The sequence below is a fragment of the Blennius ocellaris genome (assembly GCF_963422515.1).
Source record: "Blennius ocellaris genome assembly, chromosome: 11".
NCBI classification, from domain to species: domain Eukaryota; kingdom Metazoa; phylum Chordata; class Actinopteri; order Blenniiformes; family Blenniidae; genus Blennius; species Blennius ocellaris.
Window position 1 is genome coordinate 11,301,100 of NC_137660.1, and position 18,328 is coordinate 11,319,427.

General features: G+C 43.3%; 2 protein-coding genes across 3 annotated transcripts in view; one reads left to right on the forward strand and one right to left on the reverse strand.

Moving 5' to 3' along the window:
- Positions 1–231: 231 nt before the first annotated feature.
- On the forward strand, positions 232–15,224 carry appl2 (adaptor protein, phosphotyrosine interaction, PH domain and leucine zipper containing 2). Of its 2 annotated transcripts, none has more exons than XM_080504328.1 (21): positions 232–359; positions 2,423–2,521; positions 3,544–3,603; positions 4,199–4,270; positions 5,164–5,251; positions 5,337–5,378; positions 5,465–5,523; positions 6,153–6,299; positions 6,727–6,809; positions 6,913–7,065; positions 8,116–8,304; positions 8,388–8,430; positions 8,696–8,752; positions 9,701–9,804; positions 11,263–11,418; positions 11,643–11,695; positions 11,812–11,986; positions 12,801–12,837; positions 12,937–13,092; positions 13,177–13,224; positions 13,743–15,224. In XM_080504328.1, exons 1-21 carry the CDS (start codon positions 303–305, stop codon positions 13,872–13,874), a joined length of 2,010 nt encoding a protein of 669 aa, XP_080360454.1. In that variant the 5' UTR covers positions 232–302; the 3' UTR covers positions 13,875–15,224. The 2 variants fall into 2 exon arrangements, with proteins under 2 accessions (XP_080360454.1, XP_080360455.1); XM_080504329.1 differs by having other exon boundaries at positions 9,701–9,795.
- Positions 15,225–16,532: 1,308 nt separating this feature from the next.
- tubgcp6 (tubulin gamma complex component 6) overlaps positions 16,533–18,328 on the reverse strand; it is a 28,414-nt gene continuing 26,618 nt past the window's right edge. The window contains exons 24-25 of the mRNA XM_080504570.1: positions 17,368–17,561; positions 16,533–17,027 (exon numbers count right to left, since the gene is read on the reverse strand). Of these exons, the coding sequence (XP_080360696.1) occupies positions 16,936–17,027; positions 17,368–17,561 (286 nt within the window). The 3' untranslated portion in view covers positions 16,533–16,935. The remainder of the gene's footprint in view (positions 17,028–17,367; positions 17,562–18,328) is intronic.

Here is an 18,328-nt window from a genome sequence, read left to right on the forward strand (position 1 = left end):
TATGACCACATGGGGTCACTGTTTACACTGAAATGAAAGGTTGGAACGATGCTTTGCTCTAATTTATTGTCATTCACATAGCATGGCAGCTTTTGAGCAAACAAAGCAAAAAATGTTAAGTCAAAACAAATTTGTATAAAATAATTAAAATATGTCTTTTGGAGACTGTCCCTCGCTTCGGGCGGGGTGATCTCAGACGTGGGCCTACGTGTTTCCCCTCATCCGCGAAAAGGCTTCTGGGAAACTGAGTCCTGTCTGAATAATTCAAGCTGCCAGTCTTTTCTCCTCCACTGCTAAACAAGATGCCGGCCGTACATCACAAGCTGCTCCTGGAGGACGCGTTACCGGACAGTCCTCAGGTAGGCCTGCCCGTGTTTACACATGCTTCGAGACATTTCTTTGGTAATTAAGGCGTTACCAGCGCAGCAGTTAGCTTCCAGACAGGGTCCCGTGGCCGATGGTGGGCTGTTTCCACTGCTCGATGACAGCTTTCACTTGGCACATTATTATGGGAATGTGATCCTCCTGACAGCACTGGCCTCTGTAAACACAGTTAAACTTTGGGCAACCTGTCATAATTCCCTGTGCTTCTGTGCCAGTGTTGTATTTTCTCCCTCCAGCCACAGGGCTTTACTGCCCCCATGTCAGGGGCAATATTGAGATGTGCATTCAGACTGGTATCAGTCACAGCCACATAGCTCACCTAGCATCGTTTCCCTGACAGCATTTTATTCTCCATTGTTGGATTACGTTAGATTTCGGACTAAAATCCTCTTCTGATGCGTAACCGGGCCCTATTTCCAGGATGTGGGAGTGGTTTCCATTATCGGACGCCCCTAGAATTACTCAAGAGCCTGCAACAGGGCTGTGTCATCATCATATCTATGTGTCATGTGATCAGTGTTTACAGCTTTTAAATGTTGTTGTTTAACCAATCCAAGTCATAATGCACATGAATGTGCGTGATGGTGCTGCGAATACATCCACACTCTGGAAGCTGTTGCATCACTCATCCTCCAAACAGGGCAGAACCCCCCCCCCCCCCCCCCCTTTTTTTTAATGCAAAAAGCATGAAGTACAACAGGCCGGAGGCTCACGGCTCCTTTTCAAATGTTATGTCCTTTAAAATGCACTTCTCTTAATAACAAAGAAGCCAGGTGTATTTCTCTAGAATGCAAACATAGCCAGCACTGACCGGGGGATTTGTTTGAAATTGCTCTGTCTTTTTCTAAATGTCTGCTGAAGTGAAAATCAAACAGACTTCACCCACTGGGTGTGTTTCTCTCTACCATATCTGCCCTGCCTTGTTGCACCTGTTCAAGGAAAGAGAGAGAGAGAGAGAGAGAGAGAGAGAGAGAGAGAGAGAGAGAGAGAGAGGGGAAAAAGAAAGAAAACTCAGACAGGATTTTCCTAGTTTGCATAGGCAGCCTGCAGTCAAATCATTATGCATTTGTTTTCCTTTCAAAGCTGCACTTGAATGCACCTCTCCTTTCCTAACTTTCAGCAGTGTGCTTTGTCATCTCTTACTTTGCAGGTCTCTTTCCAAGCTTCTATTTGTATCTGTGTGACATACCCAAATCGATTTAGTTCAGGGGCCACATCATGTCAATTTGAGCTGGACCGGAAAAGAGAGAGTGTAATAACCATTAAATAACAACACAACAATTCAAAAATATCACTTGGCTTTAGTGCAAACAAATGCTAATGCACTGTAACACCACTTGTCTTAAGTCTGAAATCCTCTCACAGTGTTACTTTTCACATCAATGGTTTCTACAGCCATCATTGTGCAACATTACAATAATTCCCACTCATGCTAGAGCTCCCATGGTGATTTTATAAAAACGCTGCCACCCTTGGAAAGAAATTAAGACGAGTAGAAGACTCTTATAATAGAAAATAATGTGGTTAATGTCACGTCCATCTCTCTTAGTGCTTCATCCAGTCACAGCTGACTATGGCTGAAGGCAGAGTACAAACACACACACACACACACACACACACACACACACACACACACACACACACACACACACACACACACAACAAACAATTTCAGAATCACCAGTTTTTGTCAGATCCATTGTTTTGGACTGTTTGAAGAAACTGGAGACCCAGAAAAAACCACCTGCACATGCAAAACATGTAAAGTCTCAAATATAAGTTCTTCTGGTTGAGAACCGAGCTTGCTAACTGGTACACTATCCTTTGGAACATGCAGTTCATATATTCTTTGTCATTTGTATACAAAAATATGAGGACAGAGAGTGTCAACAGGACAATTTTTAAATTGTAATATAGTTAAAGAGTGAAAACCATCTAATAACCTCTGACAACTGGAGAGCGTCTGGCATTTTTTGCGTGGTAACATCATTTAAATATTGCTTTTTGTTCAAGTTCTGTGTGTTGTCCTGTCCTACAGACGCGCTCTTTGCTCAGCGTGTTTGAAGAAGATGCAGGGAATCTCACAGACTACACCAACAAGCTGCTGCAATCGATGCAGCGCGTGTTTGGAGCTCAGGTACTCAACACAACTCAAACACTCCGCCACTTTAGTTTTCTCCCACGTGAAAACACAGACTGGCACAGAAAGACAGAAAGATGTTTGTTTGTTTTCTTCACACGCCAACTGAACCCTGATTTGTTTAAATAACGTTTACACCCTAATATTAACATGACATGAAAAAAACCCCAACTATTTTTAACTAACTGATACTGAGCATCTAAAATTACCAAACAGCTACTATTTTCTATGATGGCTGTTTTGTTTTGGGTTTTTTTACAATTGAGCAGCATTGAAATACTTTCTCATTCGCAGGAGAAATTATAAACTATTAATACAATATTAAATACATGAATTGGCAACATGATTTCAGTTTTTGGGTTGATTTGAACTATATTTCATCATGATTGATTGACACTGACTATTGGGGGTGGGGGGGGGGGGGTAATTTAGGAATATCCTCATTTGTTTTCAAAACACAGATTTTCATGATAACAGTATGCATCAGTCTATGCAGCTTTCTCTTGCATGATTTGTGTAGTTATATACCTCCTTTGCAGAACTTCAATAACATACATTTCCTACAAGCTGTAGGTAATAATTATTCTGTTCAACCTCGGAAAAAGGCCTCTCTATATCGGGGTGCCTTCTGTTTTCTTTTCTTTCTTTTTTCAAAGACATGCCATTAGGGCTAAATGTGTATTTGTGATTGTGCCTTTGATGAACTGGTCCAGTATATGTACACATATGGTTTTCATCTAGACTTAAGAGAGAATACAGCTGACATCTTGACTTTTCAAGTAGCTAACAGGACGACCAGGTGAATGTGTGGCAGTGGTGATGCTATTAGTTGTCGGGCTGCACAGTTTGCATGCATTTGAATATCAAACATATGTAGTTTCTAAATCAATTTTCACAATAACCACCATTTGCTTATGTGTACAGTATTCCTTTTATGCCGTCACGTTATGGAAATCAAAAGAAGTGGTGGAATTCCAGCTTAATCCATGTATTAATCCATGTGTCCTTTAACCGCACAGAGTGAGATGGGTCTCGCCACAGAGCAGCTCTCGAAGCAACTTCTGGATTACGAGAAGAAAGTAAGTACAGATGACTGGACATAAACCCAAATGTGTTTCAAATGTGTTAAGTAATATGTTAAGTGAAAGAAAATGCAGAAATTGATCTTCTTAACTCCAAACCTCTGTCAGGAAGAGCTGTGGAGACACACTGTGGATTATTAACATCTGAACTTGTGTCTCCATGTCATTTTGTACGTGTCAGCTGCATGTTTCTCTTTTTGTTTAAATATTTAGTCTTATTTTACGCTGTAAACTACAGCTAAAGACAAAACTGAATTGTTGTTTAAGTGCAGGAAATTAAAGCTGTGTGGCTCAGCTCACTTTGTAGTTCCACTTTGCATCGCTGAGTGGATGCTGGATAGAAGAAGAAGAAAAAACCTCTGAACTGAGCTGCCACTGATCCATTTGAATTACCTCCATTAGACGAGGGCTAAAACTCAGCACCTCCGCTCCGGCTTCATCAGCATGTTTGGCCTTGTCCCATGGATGTGATGTGCCAGTAACCCTGGCATGATGGGCTATTTTTTACCTTTGTGGCCTTTCTTCTACGCGAGCTTCACATTATGCCGTTTCACAGCCTAAACTCGTCTCCGCTCTAATTTTTCCTGTCTAGAATTTTGCCCTTGGGAAAGGAGACGAGGAAGTAATCGCCATGCTGCAGAGCTTCGCCAAAAGTGTAGGGGAGGTAAGGCCTGTGCTGTGTTTCGCTCGATGCGAGTGTCAGTAACTGCACCTTGAGCACCTGGAGAGGGATGATAAACTGCTGCCGAGCCCGGAGTTGGTTCCTCATCACGTTACGGAGAATAGTTCACCTGGAGCAAATGACCTCGATGAAAAGGCCCGGGGACAGTCGTCCGTGTAAGAGCAGATCTGATTGTCTGAGAGGGGAACGGTGGGGTGGTTTTAATGTGTGTCATACTAGATAGATGAACAGAGGGACGCCGCCGCCACAGCAGCAGCAGCAGCAGCAGCAGCAGCAGGCGGAGGGATGGTTTGACGAAGAAGCGGTGTGCACGGCCGGGTATACACACAAAACAGATGGGCCTGTCACTGGTGGCACTAGGGGGTCCGCCGGGCTGCACAGTCAGCACCCGGGACACACGCATATGCTCAGAGGACACGGGCTGATTGTTTCGAATGACCTTTTACCTCCACGTGTGGGGCGGGGGAACTCCATTCACAATGGGAGTTGGATCCACTACAAGCACCTAATCTTGTGAACTTTAGCACCCACTAAACTGTTCCCATTAACCGCAGCGTCAGCTCGTTAGATGTTGCAGTTGTTGATAAGCTGAGGGCATAAATGCGGGATTTGCCGGCTTATTCCAACGCGCACTCCCGTTACCAATAGGAGAGCGTAAACAAGTTTTGTTATTCTCCTCATGAAATGCACTCTTCCACAGCACGGTTTCATTATGAAGTCTGGAGGCACCGTGTTCTCGTTATTTCACTGAAAATGTTATTTTCCAGCTTGCTGGCTGGAGATGTTACTGTAAATATTAAAATGGCTCGGTGTCCCTCAAGATGCCTGGCGAGGTGCTCACCCTTGACACGTGTGGTCTGTCCTGTGCTGTCCAGCTGAACTCGCTTCACTCCGAGCTCGCCAACCAGATGGCTGACGGCATGGTCTTCCCCTTGATCCAGTTCAGAGAGAAAGACCTCACAGGTAGAGCTGATCATTGGCTCAAAGACAGAAGGAAGGTGACCCACTACTTTCTATATTTTAATGACATTTGTGTCGTGCATTGCAGAGATTAGCACGCTGAAGGAAATCCACGGCATCGCCACTGATGGTGAGTCTGGCTTTTCACTGTCTTTGAGGAAGAATCACAAATGTATTTTACTCCCTCGCACTCATGCCGCTGCTCTTGTTTCACAGAGCACGAGGCAGCGATGGTCAAGTACAGCCGGCTGCCCAAGAAGAGGGAGAACGAGAAGGTGGTGTAAATATAAAGCGCTTTCTCAGCCTCACTAATGGAAGTCGTTTTAGCTCATCACAGGCTGCGTGAGGCTTTACAGGGCCGTTACGCTCTCGTTTGATGCAGTGGAAGTGTTTCATAACCATCATAAATACAAATAATTGTAATTAGATGATCCTGTGCGGATGTAAAACTATACCAGGTGTTTTCAGTCACATGCAGCTCTTTAGCTTATCTGTAGCGGCTCGCTGTCGCTTTAACAGAAACACATGGGAATCCACAACTATTTGCATTTGTTGTTGAATTCTGTTCATTCTGGGCAACTTGTATCTGTCAGCAGTTTATCATGAATGCATCACGAGCCATAGTTTCCCAGTGTTATATTCAGTTTGACGATGACAAATGTTTCGCAGCTTGACAAAAGACAATGGAAATGCTACGAACATGTGAAGTATACCAACTTGTGTCACGTCTGCAAAGATTAGATGCATTGTTTTTTGTGTGTCCCTCCAACACGTCAGCCTGTCGTCTCGCTCGCTTCTTCATTTGTATGTGTGCACAAGCGAGGCGACGTGTTTGCGTATGTATGACTGCATTTGTATGTTGACATTTGTATGTTTAACCCCCGACTGTTCTGTTCCGAAACAGCTGAAGGCAGACTTGGTGAAGGAGGTGGCCTACACCCGGAGGAAGCAGCACTCGGCCTCACTGCAGTATTACTGCGCCCTGAACGCCCTGCAGTATCGCAAGAGAGTGGCCATGTTGGAACCAATGCTGGGCTACACTCAGGCACAGGTACCGCAGCCAAACCTCGCCGTCATCATCCGTCTCCTGCACGGATTCATCTGACGCGGTGTGCTGGAGCCACATTCGCAGCCACATCCATTTTGGAGTCACAAAATAACCACAAAAGTCATAAAATATGAACTTTATTAATCAGAAAGAGCCAATATTATCTAACTTCAATTTCTTTATTCTGAAGATTTTTAATTCCAAATATTGCAATTAACTAAACCTATTGTTTTACTGGAACCACAATAGCTTTTTGAGTCATTATCCTTTATTGGACTCAAGTCTGTTTCTCCATTGTCCTTCACAGACACAATTTTAGATTGAGAAAATGATCAAAATTGAAGAAAAATCTTTAACCCTCGCATCATGCATGGGACTGTGACCATAAAACCATATATAGATGTCTCACTGTTGTTTTCCCAACATGCAGATCAGCTTTTTCAAGAAGGGGATCGAGCTGGTGTCAAAAAAGATGGACAATTTTCTCTCTTCTGTGTCCAAAATGACACAAAGGTAAAAAAAAAAAAAAAAAAACCCACTTTATTATGACCTCTGATGAGTGTTGAGACATGTTATCTGATGGTTTCTGCTTGTATTAAAACTTGTGTCTGTGTAGTATTCAGTCCCAGCTGGACTCGGAGGCGGAGGGCATGCGTATGACCCAGAGGGAGCTTCTGTCGGTGGAAGACACCGTTTATATGCCAGATACGGACTCCGAGTCTGTCAACCGCACGCTCATCCAGAAGGCGGGCTACCTCAACATTAGGAAGTAAGATTAATTACTCTCATTACTGCCCCGTTTGAAATCCAAGGACACTTCTGCTTCGTGCGGAGCCTCTCCGAGTACGTGGACGCACGTGTTCGAAGAATGAACTTAAAATCCCTTTCTCATTTCACTTGTGTCACATTTTGCCAGGAGGTACAACAATACATGCAGATTTTTAATTTCCAAGAAAAGACTGAAGCGTAATGGTTTTTGCTTTTCTTGCTGAAGTTGCTCAAAACGCACACACACACACACACACACACACACACACAGTAAACAATGGGCTTGTGACAGCAGACAAGGTGGGTCAAGTAACATGTTGACAGTGTGCGCTGTCAGCTTATTGTAGGCTAGATGTATGAGGAGGGAAACTTCCTTAATGGCTTCAGGGGAGAAAACTGCAGCGTAGCTCGCATTGTGATTTAGTGAAATGTCAGAGCTGTCAAATTCTGTTTCTCCCTCATATACATCCAAAGTCTTTGACAAATGTCTGTGACACCGGAGGAAAGGTTTCCATTCTGTTGAACGACGGCGGCTGCCAGCAGCCTCCGACGCTCGTCAGGTGGAGCCGAGGCCGCAGAACATTTGCTTCTACTTTTTAAGTGGTTTAGGGTTTGAGTCACCCAGGGCGTCGTGGGCAAAGGAAATCTATTAGGGAACACTTCTGTGTGCAAACAATACAGAAGGGAGCTTACAGAGGAGCAATGCGAAGTGAGTTACCTCACTGTGTTTTGGAATGAAATGACTCATAGACATTGTGTCACAGTTAATCACCAAATATTGATGGATTAAACAAATGGATGTCGTGGATAAGAATTTGTCTTTAACTATTACAGAAAGGCAATAACGTGGTATTGAGGACTTTGTTTAGGGTGGTAGAGCACATTTTTTATACAGACCACTTCCCCTCTGAGACATTTACACTGCAATACTTGATCAGCCGTATTAGAAAGGAAGCGTCACCTGTTCTCTGTCTGGAACGAGACACAGACTTTCAAACGTCGACAGACGAAATAGAAGAAGCTGAATTCTTACTCCTGGTTCTTTCTCCAGTAAAACAGGCCTGGTGACGACAGCCTGGGACCGACTGTACTTCTTCACCCAGGGAGGGAACCTCATGTGCCAACCGCGGGGGGCCGTGGCAGGCGGCATGGTGCTGGACCTGGACAACAGCTCCGTCATGGCCGTGGACTGCGAGGACAGGCGTTACTGCTTCCAGATAACTTCCCCGTCAGGAAAGACGTACGTCCTCCGTCCCCCCTCGACGTGCCTCAATGATGAGTAACACACAAACGATGACGCCGTTTTTGTTCAATCCCCTCCAGGTCAATGATTCTGCAAGCTGAGAGCAAAAAGGAGTACGAAGAAGTAAGTGTGAAAGAAGGCAGCAGAAAACAGCTGCGTTTGATCTCCGTTGTTTTACGTCTATACCGCGGACATACTCCCTGCTACGAGTATCTGTCGCCGAGCAATGGGGGAGCTGTCGAGACTCGTTTTGCGTGCTGCTCATGCTGGGCTTTGTGCTTGAACACATGCGACTGGCTTGTCACAGCTGGTATCAGTCAAGTGATTTCAGGCTCCCCCGATCGAGGCTGGAAGAAAGTCCTGATGTCCAGATCTGCTTGTGTTTCAGTGGATTTGCACGGTGAACAACATCTCCAGGCAGATCTACCTGACAGACAACCCAGAGGTAAAGATTTCACACACTCGTGCACACAGAGAGGCAAGTTGGACAAAGACGGAATAAAACACTCGTTTTGTCTTCACTCGTGTCGGCAATTTGATTTGGACAGCAGATATTTGCTGCGTCGCCGCGTATTGACCACAAACACTCACTCGATATGAAGTCGTTCTTTCCTGCTACGGTTCTATCACGTTGAGCGTCCTCCATCCCAAACCAAAACATTTGGTTTTCCAGACGACAGGACTCAAGGATAATGCATCTCTCACCTTTCACGTATTATTTATTCCTCACATGGTAATCACTCGGAATTTTAACACCTTTAATTGTCACAGGTTTCAGGTACTAATCATCAGCTTGTCTCACTGTTGACACACATGCAAAGTCGCGGCTCTGTGAGGACTCATTGCAAAAAAACCTAAAATATAGATCCAGTTTAATTGCGTCATCATTTATCCACTGACTGAGTATTTGTATTTGCCTTTTGCTTATTCACAGAGTAAAAACAAATGTCATTAACAACTGTTATCCTGAGTCTGATTCCGCCTCTTCATGTGTTCATTATTTACCCTGAAACTCATCTTGTTTCTGCTGTTTAGACTTTAACAACCCAGAGCAGAGAAAAGGAGAATAACGTCTTAAAACGGGATGATTTTACAGATATCAGATTGAGTTATCGCTGTTATAGTATTTTATTATTATCTTTATAACTCAAAATGAAAAAAGTCATTGAAAACTTTCCGCAGTTATTCATAAACTCATTCAAACTATATAAGTTTAAGCATTTGTTGAGGTGTTAATTGTCATCATATTGCATTAAAATAAAAAAAAATAAAAAATGAAGCATAAAAGATACACATTGAGGTGATGTTGAGACCTGGTGAAAACATTGAATATTTTTAGAAATAGTTCCACTGTCCTCAGCGACTCGCCCACTGATCCACTTGTTGATTCCAGGCTGTGGCCATCCGACTGAACCAAACCGCCATCCAGGCCGTGACGCCCATCACCAGCTTCGAGAAGAGACAAGAGGGCTCACCCAACCCCGACAGGTCAGCCATGTGGGTCACGTTTCAACTTGTTACATCTGTTTGAATGTGTGAACTTTCTGGCTCTTTGTTCGATATAAAAAAAACCCAAACTAAACAGATTTATTGTGAGCGTTTGTGTGACACACGGAGAAGAAGACAGACGTTCACATATTTCACGCCATAAATGTGAAGTTTGGGAGCTTCGCTGCAACACTTCAAAACGAGACACCTTCTTTGCGTTTGTCCTCGGTCTGTGAAGGTTTACACGTGGAACGTGTCAGGAAAACAACTCTTCATCAAACCGCATTCAAAATGTTTTACCATTCAAAGCTCTTTATCTCTGAATCCGTTCATCGCTCTGTGTTTCTGTATTCAACATGAGGCTGCACTCAGGAAAAGCTTTGTTTTAATGGAGACATGTGAAATCTCACTCATGTCACCTGTAGAGCGAAACAGATAAGTTACATTATCGTTTATTGTTCCCTTTGGGGAAATTATTCCTCTCCCATCGATAACCTTAACTACACATTAGGAGCAGTGGGCTTTGAACCTGTGAACTTCTACTCAAGAGAACTACTTTTACTATATTAATTCGTGTTATTTCACCTGTTAACATACAGTCAGGACCATAACTAATGGCACGTTGATGCAATTCTCAGCTTTTCAGCTGCACAGTGGATTGAGGATGATGTGAAAAGTAATTGGACAAACAACTTCAATGCTGCTTTCATTTTTGGCGGTGTTTGTACCATGCAGACATCAGAAGACACTGAATTTGGTCCGTGGTGACGTCTCCCCGCTCTTCGCTTCTTATTGAGGCTTCATCTCTTCAGTTTAGTCTTAAACACCTTGATTATTTCAATATTAAAAAAGCAAAATGCCGAAAACATATGAATATAATACTTTGAAGTCAGTTGATAGTAACAAAAATATTTCACCCATTTCTATGTAAAAGTCAAATATTTCATTGTTCTTCATTGGTTTCTCGTATAATCTTCAGGCTGATCCTCATATTAAATGTTTTAGCTTACGTCTGATGATTTTTATCAATCCCATATATGCATCCCTCTAACAAATATATATTACTGCAGTCTTGTCTCATCTCAACAGGAAGCTGCTAATGTCAACATTTCCGTTCTCTGATTAAATGACTTTTTGTTGTTTTTGGTCTTTTCGTAAAAGATTCTCTCGAGATAGAGATCCAAACTCCTTATACAGCCTTTGTTTTACCGTTGATTTGGGGGGAAATCATGACCAACGTGGCAGAAATAAGTTTGTTCCTTTGATTAAAAGAATCTTCTGCTGAAGATTGTAAATAATTGTGCATATGTGTAAAATGCACACAGACACCCTACATTTTTCTTGGACTCTTGACAAAAGTTGATTTTTTTTTTTTTAATTATTTGTCTCTGAAGCCGTGGATCTTTTGGGTGTTTTCTTGGCTTTCTTCCCCCTTCATTTTCACTCATTGTTTTCTGGTCGCTGCAGGGCGAAGCCGGGAGGCGTTCATTCCACGGGCTCGGGTTCCCAGAAATCAGAGACCGCTCCGGAACCAGAGGACCTGATCGCCCCCGGGACGCCCATCCAGTTTGACATCATGTTGCCAGCCTCCGAGTTTCAGGACCAGAACAGAGCCGGAGGGAGGTGAGGGGACAGCTGAGGCAGGAAATGTGTGTGTGTGTGTGTGAGAGAGAGAGAGAGAGAGAGAGCGAGCCAGGGTTGAGGTGCTGACTAATTTCCTAAACAGCGGCCTCATCCTGGTTATTACACCATTTCCAGGAAGCTGAATGGGTCTTAATGGCACAGCACAAGGGGTTTAATTGGCTCTTTTTTTTTTTTTGCTACTTTGTGTGCTCCCATCCTGACAGACGCACAAATCCGTTTGGAGAAACAGATGATGACTGTTCAGCGGAGAGCGACGGTAACCATTTCCCTGTTCCACACGCACCTTAATGGTGCACTCTTGTCTCCGGCTCAGTGTCTTCACTGCGCTTGTGAACGCGTCTGTCTTCATCCCCTGGCTGTGCATTTGTGCAGACTCCCTCCTGCAGCAGGTGTTCGCCGTGCGCTTCCTGGGCTCCATGGCGGTTCGCTGTGGCGACAATCAGGAGGTCATCTATGAGGCCATGAGGCAGGTGCTGGCCGCACGGGCCATCCACAACATCTTCAGGACCACAGAGTCCCACCTCATGGTCACCAGCAGCAGCTTCAGGTATCAACCTCAATCTCCAAACAAATACTTCAGTTTTTTGGTTTTTTTTCTTATAGTAGCGCAGGGCTGCAATATAGTGGGATGGACCATCTGCAAAGAAAACATTTAAAAATACAACATCATAAAGGTATTTGAGGTTATACTGTATTCTCCAACTTAAACTGTCTTTCGGACACATTTGTCAGTTCACATTTAGATAAGAGAACCTTTGTCGGCTGTGCTCAGCTCCAGTGCCCTGAAGCCCTCGGTTAATTAAAGCGCTGTCGAGGACGACTCCAGTACTATTCTGGATCACTTCACTTTCTACACTGAATTCTCAAGAAAGGTTAAACAGGAGATTTTGAATTTATTCCTTAAAATCCCAAACTTTCTTTTAACTTTCATCACAGAAACTCCTGAAGTCTTCACATTAAACACGCATGTAGAGATGTTGGGGCAAATAAGTGAATCGTCCTTTTTCCTCGCCGGGTCTCCAGCTGACACTTTTTGAGATTCATGTCTGATCTCTGACCAAATATCAACGCAGTCTTTTTGTGACCACCTGTGCGTACATTTACATGATTGCCCTCGTGTTTCTTGGTGACGGTCACTACGGGTTGACGACCAGCGAGAAAGTTGGCGGCTGAAGTGATTAAAGAGAGAAAGGAACATTTGAAGTGTTTAATCAGAGCTGAATCTCCAGCTCGTGAGAAGTTTTACAGCCTGTGATTGGTTTGCATTCATTCAGCCACAAAGTCCTTTTGTTTCCTGTCATGAGTGAAGGTATTCGGAGAAATGATGCAGTGATTTCTGCTCTATTATTTTCTCTTTTCAGGCTGATTGACCCTCAGACTCAGGTGACAAGAATCAGCGTGAGTACCCAAAAGACTCAACCAGTAATATCTTTAGTTCGACCACCGGGCAGTAACATATTAGAATTTTTTTTTTAAAACACCTTCCCGATTCCTCAGTTCCAGCTTGAAGAGGTGTGCCAGTTCGCCGCCCACCAGGAGAACGGGAGGCTGATTGGGTTCGTGGTGGAGGGCAGAGACTGGAGCGAGGGCGACGAGGAGGGGGAGCCCTCGTTCAGCGCGTTCGTCTTCGAGAGCAACACCGAGGGCGAGAAGGTGGAATCAACAGCGGCTGATTCTTTACAGAGCCGAAACCTGTGGGCTCAGGCTAAACCCACTCGCGTGTTTCTGTCTTTACAGATATGCTACACCATGAATTTGGCAAAAGAAATCACAGAAGCAAAGAAGGTAATAATGAATAAGTCAATTCTGAAAATGTAGATCTGCTTCAAGAAAGAAAAGATGATTTTTTTTTTTCAGGTTCCACCAGATAAATTAACATTTTTAACCTTCGAAGATAAGAAGAAAAGCTTCTAAACTGTAGCTTATCTTGCACAATGTTTAGGAACTTCAGTCACTGTTTTACAGTAAAATTCAAAATCTAAGTGTCGTCGCTGCTCCAGACGACTTTTGATGTGCTTAATAACCACTTGTGGCATAATTTGTCAGTGAAACCACAGGCGATGCCACTTCTTACAAACTCTGAGTAATGTTTTTTAGGTTTTAGTGCATTAGTGTTTTTATGGAGACCAGAAAAAAACAAATATCCGTGACTTGGAGATATTATGTATCCACTAGAGGGAACGCTTTACCTTCATAAAGTGGTAAAACATCAAGATGAAAAAGGTCAGTTCAGAATTTCTGGAGCATATATGAAGAATTGAAATGAGGTTTGTTTGTTTTTTTGTCTTGTTTTTTCAAACAAGGACCCAGAAGCGCTGGCTCAGCTGATGAAGAACATGCCTCTAACCAACGATGGAAAGTTCCTGCTCCTGGATCCGGAGCCGGGAGAAACAAGCGATGGTGCGGGACAAGAGGATCTGGAATCTGAGGCCTAGTTTCCACTCAGGACCCCCCACCCCCTCCCCCCAAAAAAAAAAAATCTATAGTTAATACAAACCCCAGGGCCACCATCCGACCCCCGCCCAGGACAGTGGACTTTCCCTGGACCACGGTTACCGCCCCCTAGCGCTAACTCTGGTACCGTAACCGCCATACTAGAGCGTGTAGTTCACCTCCACTGATCCTGTGTTACTAGATCTCCTGAGGAGGGGGCTGACTGGACCACATTAAACAGGAGAACAAAAAGAAGGTAATTATATCACGTTCTATGAGCGCCGTATAGTTTTCTGTGGTCGCGATCTGAACGTGGATATTTGAGGTTGGAGCTTTGGGGGGGGAATTGTTTTTAATGGCATGTACATGAAAAGGGACCCCGGCGCCGGTACCGATTGTGCTCAGTTGTCTTCTAATATTCTCACATGCGTCAGTGAGATGATTTATTTAGTTTTACGCTGTTATTTTAGGTTTACAATGTTTGAAGTGTTCTTGTTTGAAGAGTTTAATCCTGTTTCGTTAACTTGTTCTTACCTTATCATTTCTTGATTACTCCTGTACAGAGAAGTTATTGCACTTCCGAGGCTTTTATCTGTTAAATGAGAACAGTTGGTGGCGGCTCCACGATGCACTAATGCAAAGAAATGTCAAAGATTTGAAGACAATGAAAGACCAATGTTTTGTTTTTTTTCTGGTATGATTATGTGCTTCTTAAACAAGTGGATGCGTCTGTCCTCTTCTGCACTGTTGCCCCTTCTTTTCCAGGGTAGCAACCTGAAGGATTCCCACTAAAAGGCGTTTACACCACCTGTACAAAATGCGTCTTAAGACGAAGCCGTCCTGAAACCTCCTCCTTTGTGCTCCTTCATTGAAAGCCGGTGTAAATATGATCCGTCTGAGCGTCTACACCATGTTTAAGCTGAGTCAATATGCTGCTGTGCATGATTAAATAATGACAATTTCGCTCTCGTTTCCTCTGAAGAAGATTAAAGCCTCTTCTCTGAGTGCTAATACTAAAAAAAAAAAAAAGGTCTTCAGAAATGTCACAGCAATGCATGAAGGCAGAACAGGGTTTGGTATCATGCGCTCTTGGAAAAGCAGTTTTGCTCTTTGCTTCAACATATGAATGCTAATCAAAGCAGAAGAACTAATAAGAAACTGATCTGTGAGTTTCCTGTGCAGATTTTATTTTCTCTTTGTTCTTCAGGTTGTTGTTTTTTTTTTGTTTGTTTTCTTTTGCTCTGACAGTAATTTGGATGCATAGTGGGAGACCGAGTACTGCATCCCTGTGACAATTTTTTTTTTTAAAGACGTGGTCAAAGAAGCTGACATTAAACGTTACCTTGTGTTGACCAACGCGTTTTCTTGTGGCACTGCTCATCTTTCTTCATATCTATGAGTCAGAAAATCTGTTTTCGTGTTCACTACACTGCCCTCGAGCCCACGTCTGTGACACTGTAATGAAAAGGAGAAGGACGCTCCTCTCAGGTTTGGCTGAACATTTGTTACACCAGACATATATAAAAAAAAAAAAAAGCAGGGTCACATTTAAATGACTCGCCAACGTGAGGGATAAAATAAATCTCTCCTTCAACATTTCAAATACTTCCCCAGCAACTTAAACGAAACAAAAAGCACAATTCCAGTTAGTAAACTGGACTTTAACTTGATTAAGTCAGAGTGTGAACATACTTTTCCTCATGTTATGTCATCAATCACAGCTCAGTAGAGGATAAATGACAGTACAATACCTGCTACGGTGGACAGTCACACATTTCTTCACATGAAGCCCTGAAACCGTTGAACCTGCTGCTCGAGTTTGTCAAGAACTTAAAAATCAAGTTGTTGTCACTATTGTTCACTGTAACTGTCAAAATGTGTGTTGGGATTTCTTCTTTGAGGTTTTAATGCCACAACAATGAATCACAGGATTCTTTCGTTAAAGAGGGAAGATTTATCCACCAGAGGGAGCACTTCACCTCCAAAATGTGGCTCCTTCAGAATCTTTCCAACTAAAAAGTAACTTTAAATTTTTTTTTACATTTTTTTACAGGATCTTTTCCCACCTTGGATGTGTGAATATTAACATTGTCGTCAGTTTTGTCTACCCTAATGATTCACACCGTTGTCGGTGCCAGTTTTTCTTTGTCTGATAGATGGCTCCACTAAACGGCGAAGAAAGTAAATCTTCTCTCTACGTGTGGCCAGCTGCAGCCCATCGCACTCGCTAAAGCCACGCTGCTCAGTCTTGATAAATTCCTGCTCTGTACACTGTGCACCGTCAGGAGAAACCCAGCTCATCGTGGTGGAGAAAAATACATTTCCATAATACAGCAAGGAGTGCATTTTTTTTTCTTTCACCCTTCAGTTTTTTTCCCCCTCAGTAAACGGCTGAAGTTGCCAAACTTCACGACCCAAAAAGCTTTTACATTTCATTTGTCCCCCCCCCCCCGAAAAAAGCATGTTAAATGGCCTTCTATAATAACTACAAGTCATTTTTCTTACTCCAGCATGTTTTTTCATAACGTGATAAAGGAGCTTTGGAAGATAGGGTTTTTTTTTTTAAATACATTTTATTAAACAAAGCTTTTGCATTTCCATTTCATTTCTATTCTCCCAGAGCCTGTACAGTTTGTAGGAACACCTGAGCACAGGCTGCAACACAAAACGCATTGGAGACATCCGTATCACACACAGGCAGCATACAAATGTACATGAGAAGCAGAGCGCAATTACTAAAGCAAACAGATAAGGAATTGAAAGGCTGTGGAGCGAGTGCTGGAGTTTTCGGTCTAACCTCTATGTCGTATTATGCAGATGAATTTAAAGGTGTTCTAAGCTCTGGAAATAAGGCCTTAATATCTTTACACATCTGAAGAGCCATTTTAAATCCTTTTCACATCAGAATAGTCTGGGGGGAGTTTTCTGTCCTGTTTTGGGAGTTTTGTGCCGTTTATGCATCAACACTCCTGACGCGCAAACGCCGGCAGGAGAAGGTGGGTTGTGTATTGTGCACAGTCGCATGTTGGGACACCTTTGGCTCACGTACACGTCACATGCGGATCAGGAGTCTTTGTAGTAGTTGTTGAAGTTGATGCGAAGCAAGAAATCCTCTAAATGAGGCTGATAGCCTCTGTTCACCAGCTTGGTCACCACTGAGAGGAGAAGAAACAGGCATGCATTAGAGCAATGTGAACTCCGCTGTATTAGGAAAATCAGCGGGGGCAGGAAGCTTTAATGGTCCCCTTGTGACGAATTTGTTTTCTGCATTTAACCCATCCCACGGGCCCGCTACTCTTGATCACTCTAACCCGTAAGTGTGAGTTATTGGGAGTTAAGATAAGCTACAAATGAATCATCAAACTCATCAGTACAGCCATAGAAGAGAGAGCATTGCTCGACTAAAACTACCTTCTTCCTGAATAATAAATGAAAACAAATAAGCAAGCAAATTCGTACTCAGCGGAAATGCCAGCTGATGTTCTCCATTCTTACCTTTGAAAAGAAAGTGGGAGTAATACTTGAAGGTGTTGTACGACTGCTGCATGGCAATGAAGCTGGGGTGCACTGCCTCCCCCTGCTGGCTGTCCCAGGGCTGTGCGATCAGCTGCGCCCGGAACTTGAGAATGAGGCTGAAGATGCTGTGGATGATGTTCATGACCGGAGCCGCCTTCTCCATCAGCAAACCCCTGAGGGAGGCCAGATCAAGGGGATGAGCAAAGCTTAAGGAATACGACAAGAAAGCTCTCAGACAGGACCGAAATCGTACACGCCGACGTGTGATCCTGTCGAAACCCCTGCTAATGAGTTGAAATCATTCATCGGGTTCAGAAGTTAGACCCACGTTCAGCTGGAATTTTAATTAACTTGTTACGAGGAAGGAAAATTAATTTCATATGAAACTATGAGAGCAGAAAGTGCCACTTCAACATGCTGTGCCAGAAAAGTTATTACGCTGAAGAATTCTTTTTTTTTTTCTTTCTTTTTTTCCCCCACCATTCGGTGCTGCTGCAGACTGAAATCATGGTGGTAGAAATGAGATTTGTTGCTTTACATATAAAAGGCCCCTCTGACAATACCAAGACTTTGATTTCTCTGTGATGAGGTTGAGAGAAGTCGTCTCCAGCAGCGCTGCAATTAAATGCTATTACCATGACGTACTGAGTGGTCTCCACTCTCTAGCCGGAACCATTAGTCGATTAAACTATTAGTCAGTCACAGGACAACATCTCAGGCAATATAACGCTAAAGTGAAAAACATTTCCAGGATGTGACGTTTAAACTTCAGAAACAGCCAAAAATCTTGACGATCCTTCGATAACTATCACAGCGGACGAGGGGACGGGGGGGACTAATATTCACTGCTGACAAGCTGGAACAAGAGAATTTGCAGTGTTTTGGCTTCGAAAATGAGCTGAAGAAAAGCTCGAAGCTCAATTCAACCAACTTATACTTT

What these genes read in the sequence shown, in the direction of transcription:
- appl2 (XM_080504328.1), top strand. Translation starts at nt 303, where the DNA reads ATGCCGGCCGTACATCACAAGCTGCTCCTGGAGGACGCGTTACCGGAC. An exon ending in TCGCCAAAAGTGTAGGGGAG is followed by an intron (nt 4,271 to 5,163) that starts GTAAGGCCTGTG and finishes TGTGCTGTCCAG; the next exon opens with CTGAACTCGCTTCACTCCGA. An exon ending in ACCTGACAGACAACCCAGAG is followed by an intron (nt 8,753 to 9,700) that starts GTAAAGATTTCA and finishes TGTTGATTCCAG; the next exon opens with GCTGTGGCCATCCGACTGAA.